The 16,417-nt window shown below is 36.6% G+C and overlaps 1 protein-coding gene across 2 annotated transcripts in view; it reads right to left on the bottom strand.

The window, feature by feature from the left end:
- Window positions 1–16,417, bottom strand: part of CCDC171 (coiled-coil domain containing 171) — a 214,721-nt gene that overhangs the window by 83,439 nt on the left and 114,865 nt on the right. For both annotated transcript variants that reach the window (XM_054032983.1, XM_054032984.1), the window contains 3 exons: window positions 15,483–15,709; window positions 14,647–14,829; window positions 11,847–12,032 (listed from right to left, as the gene is read on the bottom strand). In XM_054032983.1, the coding sequence (XP_053888958.1) occupies window positions 11,847–12,032; window positions 14,647–14,829; window positions 15,483–15,709 (596 nt within the window). The remainder of the gene's footprint in view (window positions 1–11,846; window positions 12,033–14,646; window positions 14,830–15,482; window positions 15,710–16,417) is intronic.

Raw genomic sequence — 16,417 nt, 5'->3', positions numbered from 1 at the left:
CAAGGGAGATTTAGGTTAGATATGAGAAAACACTAACTATAAGGATAGGTAAGGACTGGAATAGGTTACCAAAAGAGGTTGTGAAATCCCCATTACTGGAGGTTTTTATGAACAGATTAGACAAACATCTGTCAGGAATGGTCTAGTCTACTTGGTCCTGCCTCTTCTACATTTCAAAAGTGAACTTCATTTCCCATGTCTTAACCTACTTCCCAGCAGGAAATCTAGTCTGATTAAAATAACAGCAAAATGTCTGCATTATGGCCATCTTTTAATGAGCAAAAATTGGGTTAAGCTCAAATGAGTTAGCTTTACATGATTGAAAAACATTCTAAATGTTCCTTAAGACACAGACTAACATGTTTAAGGGCCAGTGAGCTGGCAGTATTGTAGCACTGAAATGGATTTTTCAATCATGTTGAGCTAACTCAATTTTTGACTGTCAAGAATAGCCTTATTGAGTGAGATTCCAGTCCTACACAGTTATAAATGAGTGGGCAGTATGTCTTGAAATTGTTCTGAAAAATCATTTTGTTATTATATACATAATGTGTAAAATACACACATCCACAGTACCCTAAAAAGTTATTTGTCTTTGGTAAGTAGATAACATTAGGTTAGTATTCATAACATAGGGAAACTTGAGGAATATAAAATACTAATTAGAGATAATAGCACAGTAATATAAACTAGTCAAAGGCAAACTTAGGAAGTTTTTAGGAGCAGCCACGGTGGTACGTACGTGTGTAAATACACACACAAACTATTGGAATAATATGATAAATGTCATAGCTATATTATCGGTTTAGTTCTCATTCACCTTTGACCTCTTCCCACTAATCCATTTCTCACGGTTTATTCTAACATTTGATTTAAGTGGGATGCAAACTGGTTGATGATGTTCTCCTTCCCTGGAAGATTAATTAATCAAAAGAATTTCATTGGACTGGTCTAGCATTCTCAGTGACATCTCCAAGTCATAGGACAGACCAATTGTGACTCTTCACAGATGTTCTTCTGATGCACTTGAGTTACTTGTTGATTTGGTTGGGATACTTCTGAGATATAATGGCTCATTCCAGTAATTCTGAGTTAAGGGCAGGGGAATGGGGATAATCCAGCATGAAAGAAAAATACCAAATAAATTCTACCTATTACTTTGAAACATAGATTCATAGATTCTAGGACTGGAAGGGACCTCGAGAGGTCATCGAGTCCAATCCCCTGCCCTCATGGCAGGACCAAATACGGTCTAGACCATCCCTGATAGACATTTATCTAACCTACTCTTAAATATCTCCAGAGATGGAGATTCCACAACCTCCCTAGGCAATTTATTCCAGTGTTTAACCATCCTGACAGTTAGGAACTTTTTCCTAATATCCAACCTAAACCTCCCTTGCTGCAGTTTAAGCCCATTGCTTCTTGTTCTGTCCTTAGAGGCTAAGGTGAACAAGTTTTCTCCCTCCTCCTTATTACACCCTTTTAGATACCTGAAAACTGCTATCATTTCCCCTCTCAGTCTTCTCTTTTCCCAACGAAACACACCCAATTCTTTCAGCCTTCCTTCATAGGTCATGTTCTCAAGACCTTTAATCATTCTTGTTGCTCTTCTCTGGACCCTCTCCAATTTCTCCACATCTTTCTTGAAATGCAGTGCCCAGAACTGGACATGAAGTGGAAAAAGCAACAATTTTAGTCCTATCTCTACTTCTTTAAAAGGAATACTAAATAAGGGTCCGATCCGTCTTTTATTTGAAGTCAGTGGGAGTCTGCCATATATTTCAATGGAAACAGGAGCAAGCCCTTAAATAGAATATTGGGTGTTTAGGGAATCAGTATTAGAATAAGCAGGCTATTGCATAGAGTCTTTTCACCTTTAAATCATTGGTTCAAATCTGTCAAGGTTGATAAAGTCCTCACTTAAAGTCCTTACAAAGTTTTTAAGGAGTTGTCTCAATAGAAATAATGAAGATCCAATTCCAACTTTGTATGCGTGTTAGCATTCTTGTGTTAAATAGACTGAGTCTGTCTCTTAAATAATACAGTAAAAGCTGTGTTATCCAGCACTTTATCAACCAGAAAGCTCTATTAACTGGCATTTCTGATATCTCCCAATACAAATCTTCAATCTAATAACCGGGCCTAGTACAGTATACTGCCCAGGAGGTTATGCAATTGCACACTCTGCACGCCACTTCTATGCAAAAGAGGCAGAAGACAAGTAAGCAAACTGGTATCAGGTATCTATGCAAAAAAAGCAACTTCCAGGATGTGTCATAGGATCATTACAGATTCAGCCCAATCTCCTATACCCTCAATGAAAATTGATGTTGATAATGATGACCCTGAGGCACTGCAAGATCCTGAAGTGTCTTCTGAATCAACAAAGATTAAATTATGTTCAGGATAGTTTTAGCGTTGTGTATTTTTAGTGATCTGGGTGTACGCCATGCACTGCTCATAGTGATATGTAGGGTCATAAGATATCCTACCTTATAGAACTTTACCTGTATACACTTAAGTGCTTCAAGAAACGTACCACTCTGCAAAGCAGTACTAATACTGGATTGGTGAGTACGTGTATACTATTTTATACTTTATCAATTTTATCATCGTCTAATTCTTTGAAAATTGGTATGCCATTGGAAAGTATAACTCTTAATTAACCAGAATATTTGATTAACCAGCACCCCTCCATTTCCCCCCCAACATGCCAGATAAAGCTTTTACTGTACATCAATTTACTATTGAACAGTATGTTTAAAATGGAACTTTGAATAATGCTACTATTGAATTCCATTGATCTTTAGTGTAAAAATATACAGCTCTGTCATATTTGTGTTGCCATTTCTGAGCCTATTCCTGGCAGCCACCTTGCTGAACAGTGACGCACTGTAATATGAGAAGCCAGTTGAAGTCAAGGACAGATCCAGCTATGTCAGTTCACATGAGCAGAGGATCTGGCCCAGAGTTTCCACCCTGCTTCAGTATTAGCGTTAGCAGTTTATCAATTTTACTGAATACAGAACATGAGAAATCTTCTGAATATTACTCTGTATTAAAGCAGGCTTAGGTTGTTTTACCAGTTTACACTCTACATTCTAACACTGAGTTCTCCTACTTACAGGGATAGTGCTGACCAAATCTGAAATTTGCATTCAGGTACATGTGCTTCCAAAGTCTGCCCAAAATTCTGTTTAGTGTATGCATATTTTAGTTTAATACTATGCCAACCACATCTTCCCGCATTAAATATCTGCAGGGGGGAAAATATTCATACATATTTTTTATTCCCTCTTTTACTCTCTTTAAACCAAATAAAAGAATAATTTGATAAATATGTTTTGTACTGTAAAGTTTCAGCCACTCTGTTTCTATGCAGGTTAATACTATTCCTCATATTAAATTAAGACTGGACAGTGTAATCTTTTTAGCACAAGGTGAAAACACAGTAAAACAAAATTTAACTAGTCTAAGAAGCAATGTCTAACTCATCCTGCAGAAGAATTTTCAGAGATACATTACATACCAGCATTCTACAAGGAGATCAAAAGGCCATAAAGGCATATTGACTGAGCATCTCCCTTCCCTCTGGATGTGCTTTGTGGCATACCAAACAAAGTACAATTCCTAGAGGCGAGTACATGTTCTGAGCATGGCACTACTTGGTCCTGAAGCAGACATGTTAAAATCACTGAAAGCAATGAATCACTGCCACTATTATAAATAAGGTGTAAAATGAGATTAGTGATTAAATATATTTCTCCTAGCAGTTAAAGATAAATTGGCATTAAGTACATTGGGGTTTTATTTAGCTTTTTTACTCAACTATAGCAACAATAAGTGATATACTACATTCAACAGACTTTGGTGAAGCCATAAAACCAATGATTCCACCAATGATCCAACATTAATTAAAAACTTCCAGCAAAGGAAGCTACATAGTTGTGTAATTTATTTTGGCAAGTGCATGAGTGCTCAAGATTCTCAGTGAAAATATATTATTTACAAATATAAAATCTTTAGAGATCTTAGAGCTTCAGAATCCCAAATACATTTTTCTGCTACACAGATTATAGGCACTACTTTATGTATGAATGCAAGTTAAAACTGATATGTTTTGGTAGGCAATTTTTAAAAAACGATTTCTTGTCTGTGTACCTCCATTTCCCCAAAACACAGGGCAATCTTGCTGTCAAAATTAGACAGACAGACTTGAGCCATTTTATCATAAGACTTATCAGGAAGTGTTCCTCATACAACCTGTCCTTGGGAAATTGAAATTTCTCTTTTCCATTGGTTATCCTGCATATGACCATATTATTATTTAATGGTAAAAAGGTGAAAATCCTGACAGTTTCTGTAGGCTGGGAATGGTACAAGTCTGAAATATGATACCCTTGAAAACAACTAACATCAAGTAGAAAAACAGTCAAGAAATTATTTGCAAGTAAGAAAAGTTATTTGAAAACCACAAACAAAGCTGGTCACAGATGCAAATATTTGCTTAGTTGAGCAAGGTCAAATGGAGGTAGGATGGAATTTCTCTCTTACTTCATGCCAATGAGATATGAATTACAAATTCCATTGGAACAGCCATTTCAGTGTTGGTTTATCTATGGGTTTCACAACTATAAACTAAAAAAGGAAAGGGAGATCATGGGAAAAGTTGATTAAGGTGAAAAATAAAGACACCCTCAGGATACATCCTATAAGCAGCATTCCTTAGTTTAAAAAAAAAAAAAAAAAACTACCAAGTATAAGGGACTTGTATATCAGGAGCACCAGAAAAGTCCTATGCATATTGATATTCAAGCTACTAGAAAAAATGGGGTTTAGAACATTAAAAAAAAAATCACATGCAGTTTTATAGGTCTATTGATTCCCTCTGCACATCTCAAGGTAACATGGTTACTTTGTAGTTGATTCAATAATATAACAAAGATCTCTCAGGACTCTGGATTTAACAAAAAGCCTTCCTGTATTTTTGAATGAAAACTTAAAGATTGTCTAAAGCTTTAAACTAACTGGGATAAATGGTATGCAAGTACATGTGCTCAACAACTAGGCATTATACTTATGCAATAATCCCATTTTCCTTCCAAAGTACATGTCAATAAATCTTTCCCACTGCACTATAAATTCCAAGGTCATGGATAGAGGTGTTTATTAGTATAATTACAATGTAGCAATAATACCATTAAGCCTTCAGTTCCAGATTTTTATTTTTTTAAGATCCTAGAGGCAGAAGATTAAGCAAGCATCCAATGTGATTTTTGTAATTTTTAAAAAAAGACCCATAAAACACTCACTGTTTTCATGTCATCTATTTGTTAAAAAGTGTTATTCTTTTAAATTTTGTTTTTATTTAATCTTTGAATATAAAGTCAATGTATTTATTTATTTAACAGAGTGCAGTGAACAAAAACATCCAAGCATTTTGTGAAGTAGGTAAGTAATATCAACCTATTTTAAAGATGGTAAAATCAGAATGCTTTATACGCATGTGCCAATCATTAACTGATGTAATAAGAAGTGCCATAGAGTACTGACCTTTTAATCAGCTACTCAGAGCTAAAATTGCAGCCTAAACTATTGACTCTCACGCAGCTGTTCTTTGCAAACATGTCCCAGCCTTCCTAGGCACTCTCATGAAATACTTCTCTTAGTAGCCAGTCTTCTGAGGGTGTTCTATGGTGCAGCGACGTGGCTGGGCTGAGGGCAGAAGGGCCAGACTAGGGGGTGGATCATTGGCTCACAAAAGCTTTTGAAGGAAGATCGTGTAGAAAATAGTCTGTTGTGGAGATTGGATGAGGGGGAAGGTGGAGGATCAGTGGAGATACCATGTGCTTTTTCTATAATTTACCTCCTTTATCTTACAGGTGAACAAAGGTAGTGATAATAATCAAGAATTTAAATACAGGACAGAGTGTCTAACCTGTGTCTCATTATGGCATGGGGGGCAAAAATCCATGACTTTCCCTACTGAGAATAGGGCAGGTGGGAATCCTAATTTAAAATCTATTCTTAGCTACTTTATAAATTATTTAGGAGCTGAGAACATACAATATATAGAAACTTTTAAACAACTAAACATTTAACTAATTAATGAATTATGAATTTTAGTCTCCAACCAATTCAGAAGGGAACACGCTCTCTCTTTAACATGCTAAATTTGATTAATAGAGTTTCCTATTAAGTTGTACACTAATGAATAATCAGCTACATTACATTCTTTAATGAACAGCTTTTAATTTAATAGAGACAATGTGTAGAACTGCCCCTTCTTGCCAATGTGACATACAAGTTACTGGGAATCAACTGCATCCCAGAGAACATCCTAAAGCTTGACTGTCACTCTAGTAACAAAGCTCATGGGAAGTGATTAAAAAACAAAAACTCAAAAAAATAATTTTCTGTTTTTATACTGAGTGTATCCTTAGTGATTCTCTTTGAGGAGGATGTCATATACAAAGTCTCCTATTGAATATGATGGGTGACTTTTTTTTTCTGTAAAAGTTAAAACACTGTATCATCTACAGAGACTGCCTTTGCCATGTATCAAAATGACTTGGTGGCATTCTCTAAGTCTGTGCAACGATGCAAATAAAAGAAAACAAATAATTAAAATAATTCTCTAATGAAAACATTTACACTATTAGTACAAAAACAACAAAACCACCCAATCTAAGCAACGAATTCTGTACCATATTCTCCGTAAGCTGTGCCTCACTAAAGGGCTCCAGCAGCAGAGAGCCTGCCTGGGAACGGGTACAATTCCAATGGCACAAGGTAGCTGCAACTTCCCCTCCAGCAGATGAAAATTTGGCTCTATATGATTCAATTTAGTTAAAGAACACTACACTTTTTAAAAGGAGGGTATAAGTTATGGCTATCTATATATAATGATTTAGAAATATCTAAAAAACCTAAACGGCTCATCTCAACTCCAATCTAGAAGGGACTGCTACAGTAAATACATTTTCAAAACTCCAGGACTGAACTCTGCTCTCGCACAGTTATAAATCAAGAGTAACTTCACTGAAATCAACAGAGCCACTCAGGGTTAATGACAGCGTAAATGAGAACAGAATCTAGCCCCAGATGTTATTCCCCTTTAAATAATGTTTCATTCTTTTGGACTAGGTCAGTAGTAAGTTACAGGACGCAACATGGCAAAAGATGTATGCAAGATATTGCCCTGTTTATTATCAATTTACAAGGAATCCTTTCATAAATTACTGTGTAGTAAAATTCTTTATTCTTTTAATTATATTTTATAGTACTAACATGCATCTCTAAAATGAATTGTGTATATATATATATATATATAGTGCCTGTAAGTAGGTAAAATGAGGATTTTACTGTTTGGAATTAACACATGCTTTCAGCAGAAGTAAAATTCTATACTTTGTGCTTTGGATACCTCGTTAGCAAGCACAAAAAGTCTCTTTTTTTCTACACAGACAGTTGGGATCAGAGCTAGTAACTTACCTAATCTTACACCACTTATTTTATTAGAATTGTTGCTTAGTCCTATCTGACCTTGAATTGTAATTGGCTGCCATGTGTCTCTCAGTGGTAAATGCCATTAGGAAGATAAAAATATATGGGATGAAAATCTAAACTGATAAGGCTAAGAAATTAAGCAACACTGCTTTAATAAACCTACTTTATGAAAGTAAGTGAAAGCTGAGATATCTTCTTACTGATTACTACTGAAGTGTGTATAAATTTCAAACCAGGGAATCAAATTTCAAAATGCTGAACAATTTCTTCGTTTTATTCTTTGTTAGAAAATTATGACAAATTGATATTTTAAAGTAATCATGTTTTTAAAAAAGATTTCAATGTATACTATTTTAGCATCAGCTGTTAAAATTTCATCAAGATTATTCCTTTGTCAAATTCAGTTAAAAAATTCATCTTAAAATGTGTCACTTTTTATACAATGTACTACTCTCTAATTTTGTACATGCTTTTGTGTTGGGTTCATTTATAAATGATATGTATTTAGCGAGTGTGACAGGACATGATATTTCAGTTATATATTTTTAATGAAAAGAATGATCTTGCAGTACACAAAAAAAGGGATTGTCTGAATCTAAGCAGCTGAAGAAGAGAGACTACCTGCCAGTTAAAATATGTGGGACACAAGTACAAATTATTTTTCTGCCTGTGACATTAATCCTGAAGAGATGTACGATTCAGGCAATTAGCAACAAAAGCTTTTGATAAACAAAATAGATATTTAATTTTTAAAAATTTGAAAAGTAACATGAGTTCTTAAATACAAAATATTTCTATCACTTGTTACCGCAATAGTTCTGTAGCATACTGCATGAAAATTCTTACTCCCCAAATCCAAGAAATATTTAAATATGCAACTATTCTTTGGATTGTTTTATTGACTTTCAGAGTAACAATAATCGGAAGAGGAGTGAAAGCTATTAGAAAGAAAAAAGCAAGGGGTAGAGTAGAGAATGATTTGTAAATAGAATATTATATTTTATAGATTCAAACAAAGCCAGAGGTTAAGAAAAGACTGGTAAACATTAATATCTATGCTAACCCATTACTTTGTTGATTTTTTAAAAATTTTCTTCTCTCAGTGGTTCTAAAATAATCTCAGTAGCCAATACTAAAAAGGACTAAATAGTCAAGGCTGGGCACCTAGTTGGCCATATTCCCTTCAAAAAAATTATTAATGTAGGAGTTTTGAGCACAGTAGCTGTCCTTGGGCCAAACAAGCCAAAGAAAATATCAACGTTGTCAGAATTGAGGATGTTGTCCATTCTATTTTCTGCATAGTTTCTCAAAAGACAAGTGACTCTTAATACAAATGTGAAATGCAATCTTTCAAAAGATCCATTTCCTCCACATTCTTGGATTTCACCCTATCATGAGAGGGTAAAATCTCAGCCTGTTCCAGTGGATTACATTTATTCAATCTAGCCAGAATAAACCATAATCTCCCAATAGCCAACAACTGTTGGAGGTGTAAACAGCAGAATTATGACAATAAGATGGAAAGGGCTATATGAATTTTTGTTTAATAAAAAAAACAAGCTTGGAAATAGGAAGTGGTATCCTCCAACTAATAGAATACATTATTCTAAAGGAAAGGGTCACCTTCGTTTCTGAAGACTAGAAACCAAAATCCTCCATTGTAGTGAACAAACAGATCTTAGAACGAGGACATTTTAATTGCTTTCTTACTATAAAAAGCTAGGAAGTAATCTATTAAGTTTGGTTACATAACAGGTAGGAGTATATAAGGCAACTTGCAACTAATTCCAATGAAGACTTCAAATTATAAGAATAGCTACAGTGAACTACTTCTTCTCTTCTGGCCCCTTCCCTGGCATCCACCACTCTAAAGAAAACCCCACATTCTTGACCTGACACCTCCCCCTAACTACCATTTCCATTCCCCGCTTTCACCTCTAAGTTCTTGACTAGGCCATTTATAACTGCTGCTTTAAATGACACTATCTATTTATATTTAGTCCAATTTAAAAAAAAAGCCTTTATAAACCCCAAGAGTAATAGAACGGTTTTCATAGTGTATATAAATATATAAAAAAATCCAATGCCCTCTGTTCCCTCTTCATCCTCTTTGACCCCTTTACTACCTCTGATATTGCTGATTACTCTCTCGCCTATTGCTTTTCATAGCCTATATTCTTGGTTTTCTTCCAACCTCTTGACTTCTCTTCTTTCACAGTTCATCTTCCTCCCCTCTCTGTTGGATTCGCACAATACTCTGTTGTTGGCCCCCTCCTTTTCACCTTATCACTGAGCAATCTCATAGTTAATCACATATTAATTATGCCAATGACTCTCAAATCTATATCTGCATACCTCACCTTTCTTTTTTTGTCCGGTTCCAAATACATAACCATCTCTCCAAAATATCCTGGCTTGTTTGCTGTCAGCTCAAGATTAACACATCCAACACTAAGCTCTATTTTTCTTCCTAAACCTCTCCCACTTCATCACTCTGTCACAAGTGACACCCCTATTTTCCCTATCACTCACATTTGCAACATCGTGTTACATCTTTCTCCACAATGTATTGAACCAATCCTTTCTTTCTGACCTGAAGATATAATAGTTGTCCATGCTCTGCTACCTTTTGGCTTGTCCAAAATGTAATTGCAAAAATTATAGATTATGACACTTCTCTGAATACCTCTACTAGCTCTTACTACTTATCAAGTTTAAACTTCATACCCTTATCTTAAAATACCTGTTCAGCTCCATTCTAGTCTACATACAATATATGGTAGTGGTAAACTCTCCATCACATTTAAATCAAGATTAGATCCCTTTCTAAAAAATATGCTCTAGTTTGACCACAAGCTATTTGGCTTGATGTAGAAATTATTTGGAGAAAGGTTATGTTTTGTGATATGCAGGAGGTCAGACTAGATCATCACAATGGTCTGTTCTGGCTTTAATCTATTATTCTGATTTCTGTTCATATTCGTTCTCCACTCCTTCATTTTGGCAAAATTGTAGTCTTGACGTTCAGTTCATTTCCTTTTCCCCTTGTTATCCCTTATGCAAGGGACAGCTTCTAAATCCTAATGAGACAGGGCCCCTACTCCTTTTACTCACTCCAATGTATGCTAAACTGAGTCAAATGCTTTCTCCGCCCAAAGTTACATTTGAGGAGAGAGAGAGAGATCAGAATAATTAATTTTTAAAAGTCAATATTGACTACCTGTCTGGGGGCATGGCTACACTTGCAGATGAAGAGCGCTGTAAGTTAAACCAGTCCTCGGAGCGCGCAGTCAGGAAAGCGCTGCAGTGTGTTCACACTGTCAGATTCAAGCGCACTGGCATGGCCACATTAACAGCTCTTGCAACGCCACAGAGAGCAATGCATTGTGGTGGCTATCCCAGCATGCAAGTGGCTTTTCAAATGGGGGGGATGGGGTGGAGTGTGACAGGGAGTGTTTTGTGTGTAAGTGGGGGGAGAGAGAATGGGTTTCTGGGGGGCTGAGAGCATGTCAGCATGCTGTCGTGTAAGTTCAGACAGCAGTAGACCCTCCTCTCCCCTGTCTCTCTCTCTCTCTCACACACTCACAGCAAGCAGCATTCCACACTAATGGCAAATAAGCATACCGGCTGTCAGAAATGGAGCTTTGAAAGGGCATATCCGCATTCCTACAGCCGAGTTAAAAAAAAAAAAAAACACAAGAGTGGACACTTGACTTAAGGGGATTATGGGACGTTTCTGGAGGCAGATCAAAGCGCAGTAATGCAACACCCCGTTCAGACTGACGCTGGGGCGTTTCAGCCGAGGCACAGCAAGCGTTATGCTTCCCGTGGAGGTGGATTACCAGGAGCGCTCCAGCTGCAGAGTCCAGGCGCTCCAGCTGCAGAGTCCAGTGTGGACGGGTCATGAGTTAGGGCGCCTCGGGCTGCTTTAATGCGGTCTAACTTGCAAGTGTAGCCAAGCCCTCAGTGTCATCCTCTATCCTTTAGATTATAAACTCAAGACAGGGACGGTCTTGATTTGTCTCTTGTACAGGAACAAATTAATTGTCAATGCTTAACAAATAAATAGTGATAATATTTTCCAGTGCACATATGCCACTCCCAATATTAAAAATGGACGCTACACGCTACAAGACCTCATCATAAAAGGTAATAATTATCTCCTGATCAACCTCAACTCTCATTGAATTGAGAAATCCTTATGCCTGCAAACAGTCCCATTTACTTTCATTGGATTATTCATGAGAGTACTTGTGAGGGTTGCCAATGTTAGCCCATGCACTTGAGAGGCAAACACAACTTCTGTTCTCTATTTAGAAGCAATATTGTCCTACCTTTACAGCTTCACTTAGGGTTTGGTTTTTGTCCGCTTCTTCACTTGAGTGCAATTCCAGTTTATAATGTAACTCCTGTAGCTGTTGTGCCTGCTCATTCAGAAGCATTTGTGCCTGCTGCTCTCGATGTAATGCATTATTCAGTTCTTCACATGCACTTTCAAACCTCTCATGGGTGATCAATTTCTGATAAAGGAAATAAATTGTGTTCTATCATGGAATAACTCCATTGTTTATCCACTTCACTTTTAGAATTCCACTTGCTAATACACAACATTCTAATGCAAAAAGTTTTTAAATGCTCAATATCTGCCCAAGAGACCTTTTTTCCTAAAGCGAAGATCATTGCAAAACGTTGTTAAATTACTTTATTCATTGTATTTTCTTAAGAAAATCTGTAGTGTATTTACAAAGTATACTGAAAATTTTTTTGTGTGATTCCAAAACAGATCAAAGAGGACACATCTCAATTGTTAAAAAAAAAGTGTTTACTAAAGGAGAGAATTTGCAGCTGAGTATTTCTGCATTTCAGTACAAACCCTGTGTGGGGAAAAAGAACTAGGTGGCCTTCTCTATAACAGAGAAAGTAACACCGAAGGCCCACATTCAGGCCCTCTGACAGAAGCTAACTGCACAGATAGCCTTTACATAAAGCAGTACAGGCCAGAACCTGAACAAAGCTAAGCTGTTCAATTCCCTGCCAAATACGGACAGGGGCCATGACCAGAGGAGGGAGGGGAAGGAAGCCATGCGAAAGGCCTTAGCAACATGATAACCGCTTGTTGATGAAACATAGTAATGGCTTATATGAAGAAATTGCTTCTAGTAAAGGCTAGCTCCTCCTATAGTTCCAGCTACCACCAGCCAATCATATATCATCTTTGGGCGTCCTGTAATAAACCCCTATGCCCGCCTTCCCCCTGAAAACGATATGTACCCTGACGAAAAACACCCCAACTAGTTCCAAGTACCACCCATGCCAAAACCACCAAGAAACTCCCCCATCCAATAGGCACCCAATTCTCGTAAATAATGAGGAAGCTACCGGGAAAAAGGGACAGACCCCTACTCTTATTTTCGCATAAATGACGTATTATTTGTACTATGCTTGCAGTTTGACGGAATAAAGGCAGTCTGCGAGCTGTGTAGTTTTCGGACTGCTACCCCAACACGTTGGTATGTATTGCAATAAACTGGCCTCAGGCTTGAGTCTGTGAACTAAATCAATGCGTGGGTGACTTTTTCCACGACACCTGTTAACCCCTTATAAATTCCTGTGTGGACCTGCTTCTCACAGAGTGCTCCAGAAGACAAAGAAAGGAAGAGTCTCCTGAGGGACAGCACTTAGCTATCTAAAAAGTGACAATTTAATCTGACAATTTAAGAAAGTGTAAGGGAAAAAAGCCTGTTAAAAACAAAACTGAAGACATGAGATACACTTGTTCAGCTGTTCTACCTGCTGGAGACAGTAAACACAATGGACATACCTTTGATGTGGGAAAAATTAAGTTACAGAACACTTTGATCTCCTATCTCCACTATTCGATGCAGCACTACATTAATACACAACAGGGAACCTTTAGTTCGTGACAGCAGGGTCCACACAGCCCAGTTAGTGCAGGACACGTTGGTGTGCTTAAAAAATCATACCTCCCTTGTCCACATGATTGTTAGGTGTGGATGAGTCCTCAGAAAATAAATCCATCACAATTTGTGGAAGCTACTACACATCCCAAAAACAGGATGTTTCTACACCAGGGAAGTTACAGAGCACTCATATAACTGTTCATTCCCTTTTCCTGAATGAAGATTGACTTGATCTGAATGCCCTCTACAGAAATGAGCTCAGAGTTTTGTTAGGGGAGGCGGTGAAGATGCCCAGTATATCTCCAACCTCCTAGAGGAGAATGAATTACTCCCTGCCAATTGTGGAGAGTCTGCTACGTGGTTACAATGGAGAACAGCCTCTGATCTGCAATGAGGATGCATCAGTCTGAAAAAAACCTCCATTCCCTGCATAGTCAAGAGACTATGGAGGATACAGCCCTTGAAGTAATTCTATCGATCCTGTGCTAGACAGTTTGGGTTTTTTTAAAAAGGTAAAGGGACCTGTTTTTAGTCTCTCCCTTTCATCCCTACCAGCTGTAGCTGTGCAGTGATCAACGCAGCCTTATGGCTGTAGTAGATCCAGTGGCTCCAGGAAGAGGCACAGAGAGAGGGTTTGGCAAATACAGCCTGCTGGGGATGTGGTAAAATCATCTGCATAAATTCTCTCCCACAAGAGACAAACTATTCTCAAGATTGCACTTATTGACACAAACTAGCCTCAGGACTTGACCCATAACAAAAGATACAGTAAAGAGGTGTTTCAGAATATGGAGCAAGGGTAAAACAGAGCTTAAAATATTGTGTTTATGCTGTACAATGTTGTCATGAATGTACCGTACTTATTAAAAATGCATGACTGCCCTATTTGAGGGAACATATATAAGTCCTGTATGGTGTGTAAATCAGAAATGAACATTTTCAGCATGTGAAAGAAAAATTGTGTCTGTCAAACAGCAAACATGTGTAATTCACCCAAAATATCTCATTCTGAAAAATAAAAAGAAACTCCTATGGAAAAAAGTCACTTTTTAATACATCGAGCTTGCAGCTTGGTGACATTCACAGGGCAAGTTTTCTGGAAAATTCTGTTAATAATTGGATTTATACTTATTTTTCTAAAGAACACAAATCAAAAATATGTAAAAGGAGGCTTTCCTTTAAGCCAGTCTTTTCCTAAATTAAATATACTTACAGATTGCTTAAATGCATTTAATTGCTCTTGCAGGCTCTGGGCTTTGTCAGCCTCTTTTTTCATCTCATTCAAATTCCGTTTGAATTCTGTGAGTTCTAAGCGTAGTGAACGGCGTTCCACTTCTGCTGTATGCAGCCTTTGTGTAAATTCAAATATTTGCTTCTGCAAGGATGCTATGCTTTTCTGTTAGTAAACGGAAACAATTTTATGTGCTATAAAATGTGCTATTTTAGCAATAAATCAATAGCTTTTAATACCCAAGCAAATTAAATGAAGCTTTCATTCTGCACGCATCCACCAACACACACACACAGAGCACTGTTTCACCTGCTGTTGTGGGTCACTGAAAAATTCCTAAATACATACATACATAGAATAGATATTTGGGGAGAAGAAGTTTAACTGAGTTTTTGCAAAAACATAACATGTATTTTGCATTACCAAAGTACACTGGAAGAAGAGAATGTGGAAAAAAATTAACAAAATCATTAATCTTAACTTCAAAAGGGGTTACAAGATGTCCTTACAAAGAAAATTCAATTTTTATAGTATTTAGAAGAGAAAAATTATTTCAAGCTTAATACAACCAAATCTCTTGCCTTACAATTCTTTAATTTTATATTAAAAGATGTAACCGATTCAGGGCCCAATCTTTTCAGGTGTAAATCACCATTTAATTTTGTATACGAGTTAGTTAAATTAAAGTCAGCTGTGAAGCACAACCTGAAAATGAAATTAGCATCATAACTATTTTGAAAGCTCTATTATAATTATTCTGTGAAATTTTATATATATATTTATATATATATATATAAATCAGCAAGAAATACACATACTGTAATGGGTATTCTATCACATAGTCCAGCTTTTAGTGCCTGTGCATTTATTTTATGAAGTCCACGAGCCAGTCTTTGAACCAAGGAGTCCTTCTCTACATATGTGATGGTCCTGCTGCTATCCACTGCTATAGTCTCCATTAGCACATTAAGTTTGTCCATGAGTTTTGAAAAAGAATTCCTGGCTGCACTTATGAGTAAGTGTCCACAAAGCCAGGAATTTGGATCTTTAAGGGAAAAAAAAAAAAAGAAATACATATTAAAAAAGTGGGTTCTTTCTTATGCTTATTTTACAAAAACATATATATGTCTGAATAAGATTGTTGGGAATGTTGCCATTGAACTAAGGGAGGAAGACTCAGCTCATTGGGCTTGAGCCTGACGTCCTTACTCAGACAATGCTCTTATTCCAATCAAAAGGAGTCTTCCCCAAGTAGACAATTTGGGCCAAATTCTACCTTCAGATATAACGTGCGGCTTCTTCTGACTACCACTGGAGTTATATGTACAAACATGAGTGCAGAATTTGGCCCAATAAAAATAACTGTTTTGTTAATATATAATTTTTCAAATCATTCTATATTCTCCTCCAATACTGTATTTTAAGTCCTTTTTCTTGTATAGTCCAACCTTTGGATTAATAAAATGCAAAAATTTCTGATGCATGCAAACTACATACTGTGACACAAATATCTTTGCATGTGTTCACACATTTGACAGCAGAAGGTAAATCACTTTATTGCAATATTTAAAATGAAAATTTATGACTGTTTTTCTTTTTTTCAGCATAGTTGTCTAAATAATTTGCTGTTTAAAACTAGTGAGGCTTGGTACCTTAATGCCATACTATTTATATTCTGAGACAAGAGAATATAATTTACCTTATTCCAAGGCAATTAAAATTTTACAGCTACAATTACTTATTTTCCCACAGG

The sequence above is a fragment of the Malaclemys terrapin genome, chromosome 6 (genome assembly GCF_027887155.1).
Source record: "Malaclemys terrapin pileata isolate rMalTer1 chromosome 6, rMalTer1.hap1, whole genome shotgun sequence".
NCBI classification, from domain to species: domain Eukaryota; kingdom Metazoa; phylum Chordata; order Testudines; family Emydidae; genus Malaclemys; species Malaclemys terrapin.
Note: the sequence above shows the minus strand (reverse complement) of the source record. Positions and strands in the feature narration are given on the sequence as shown.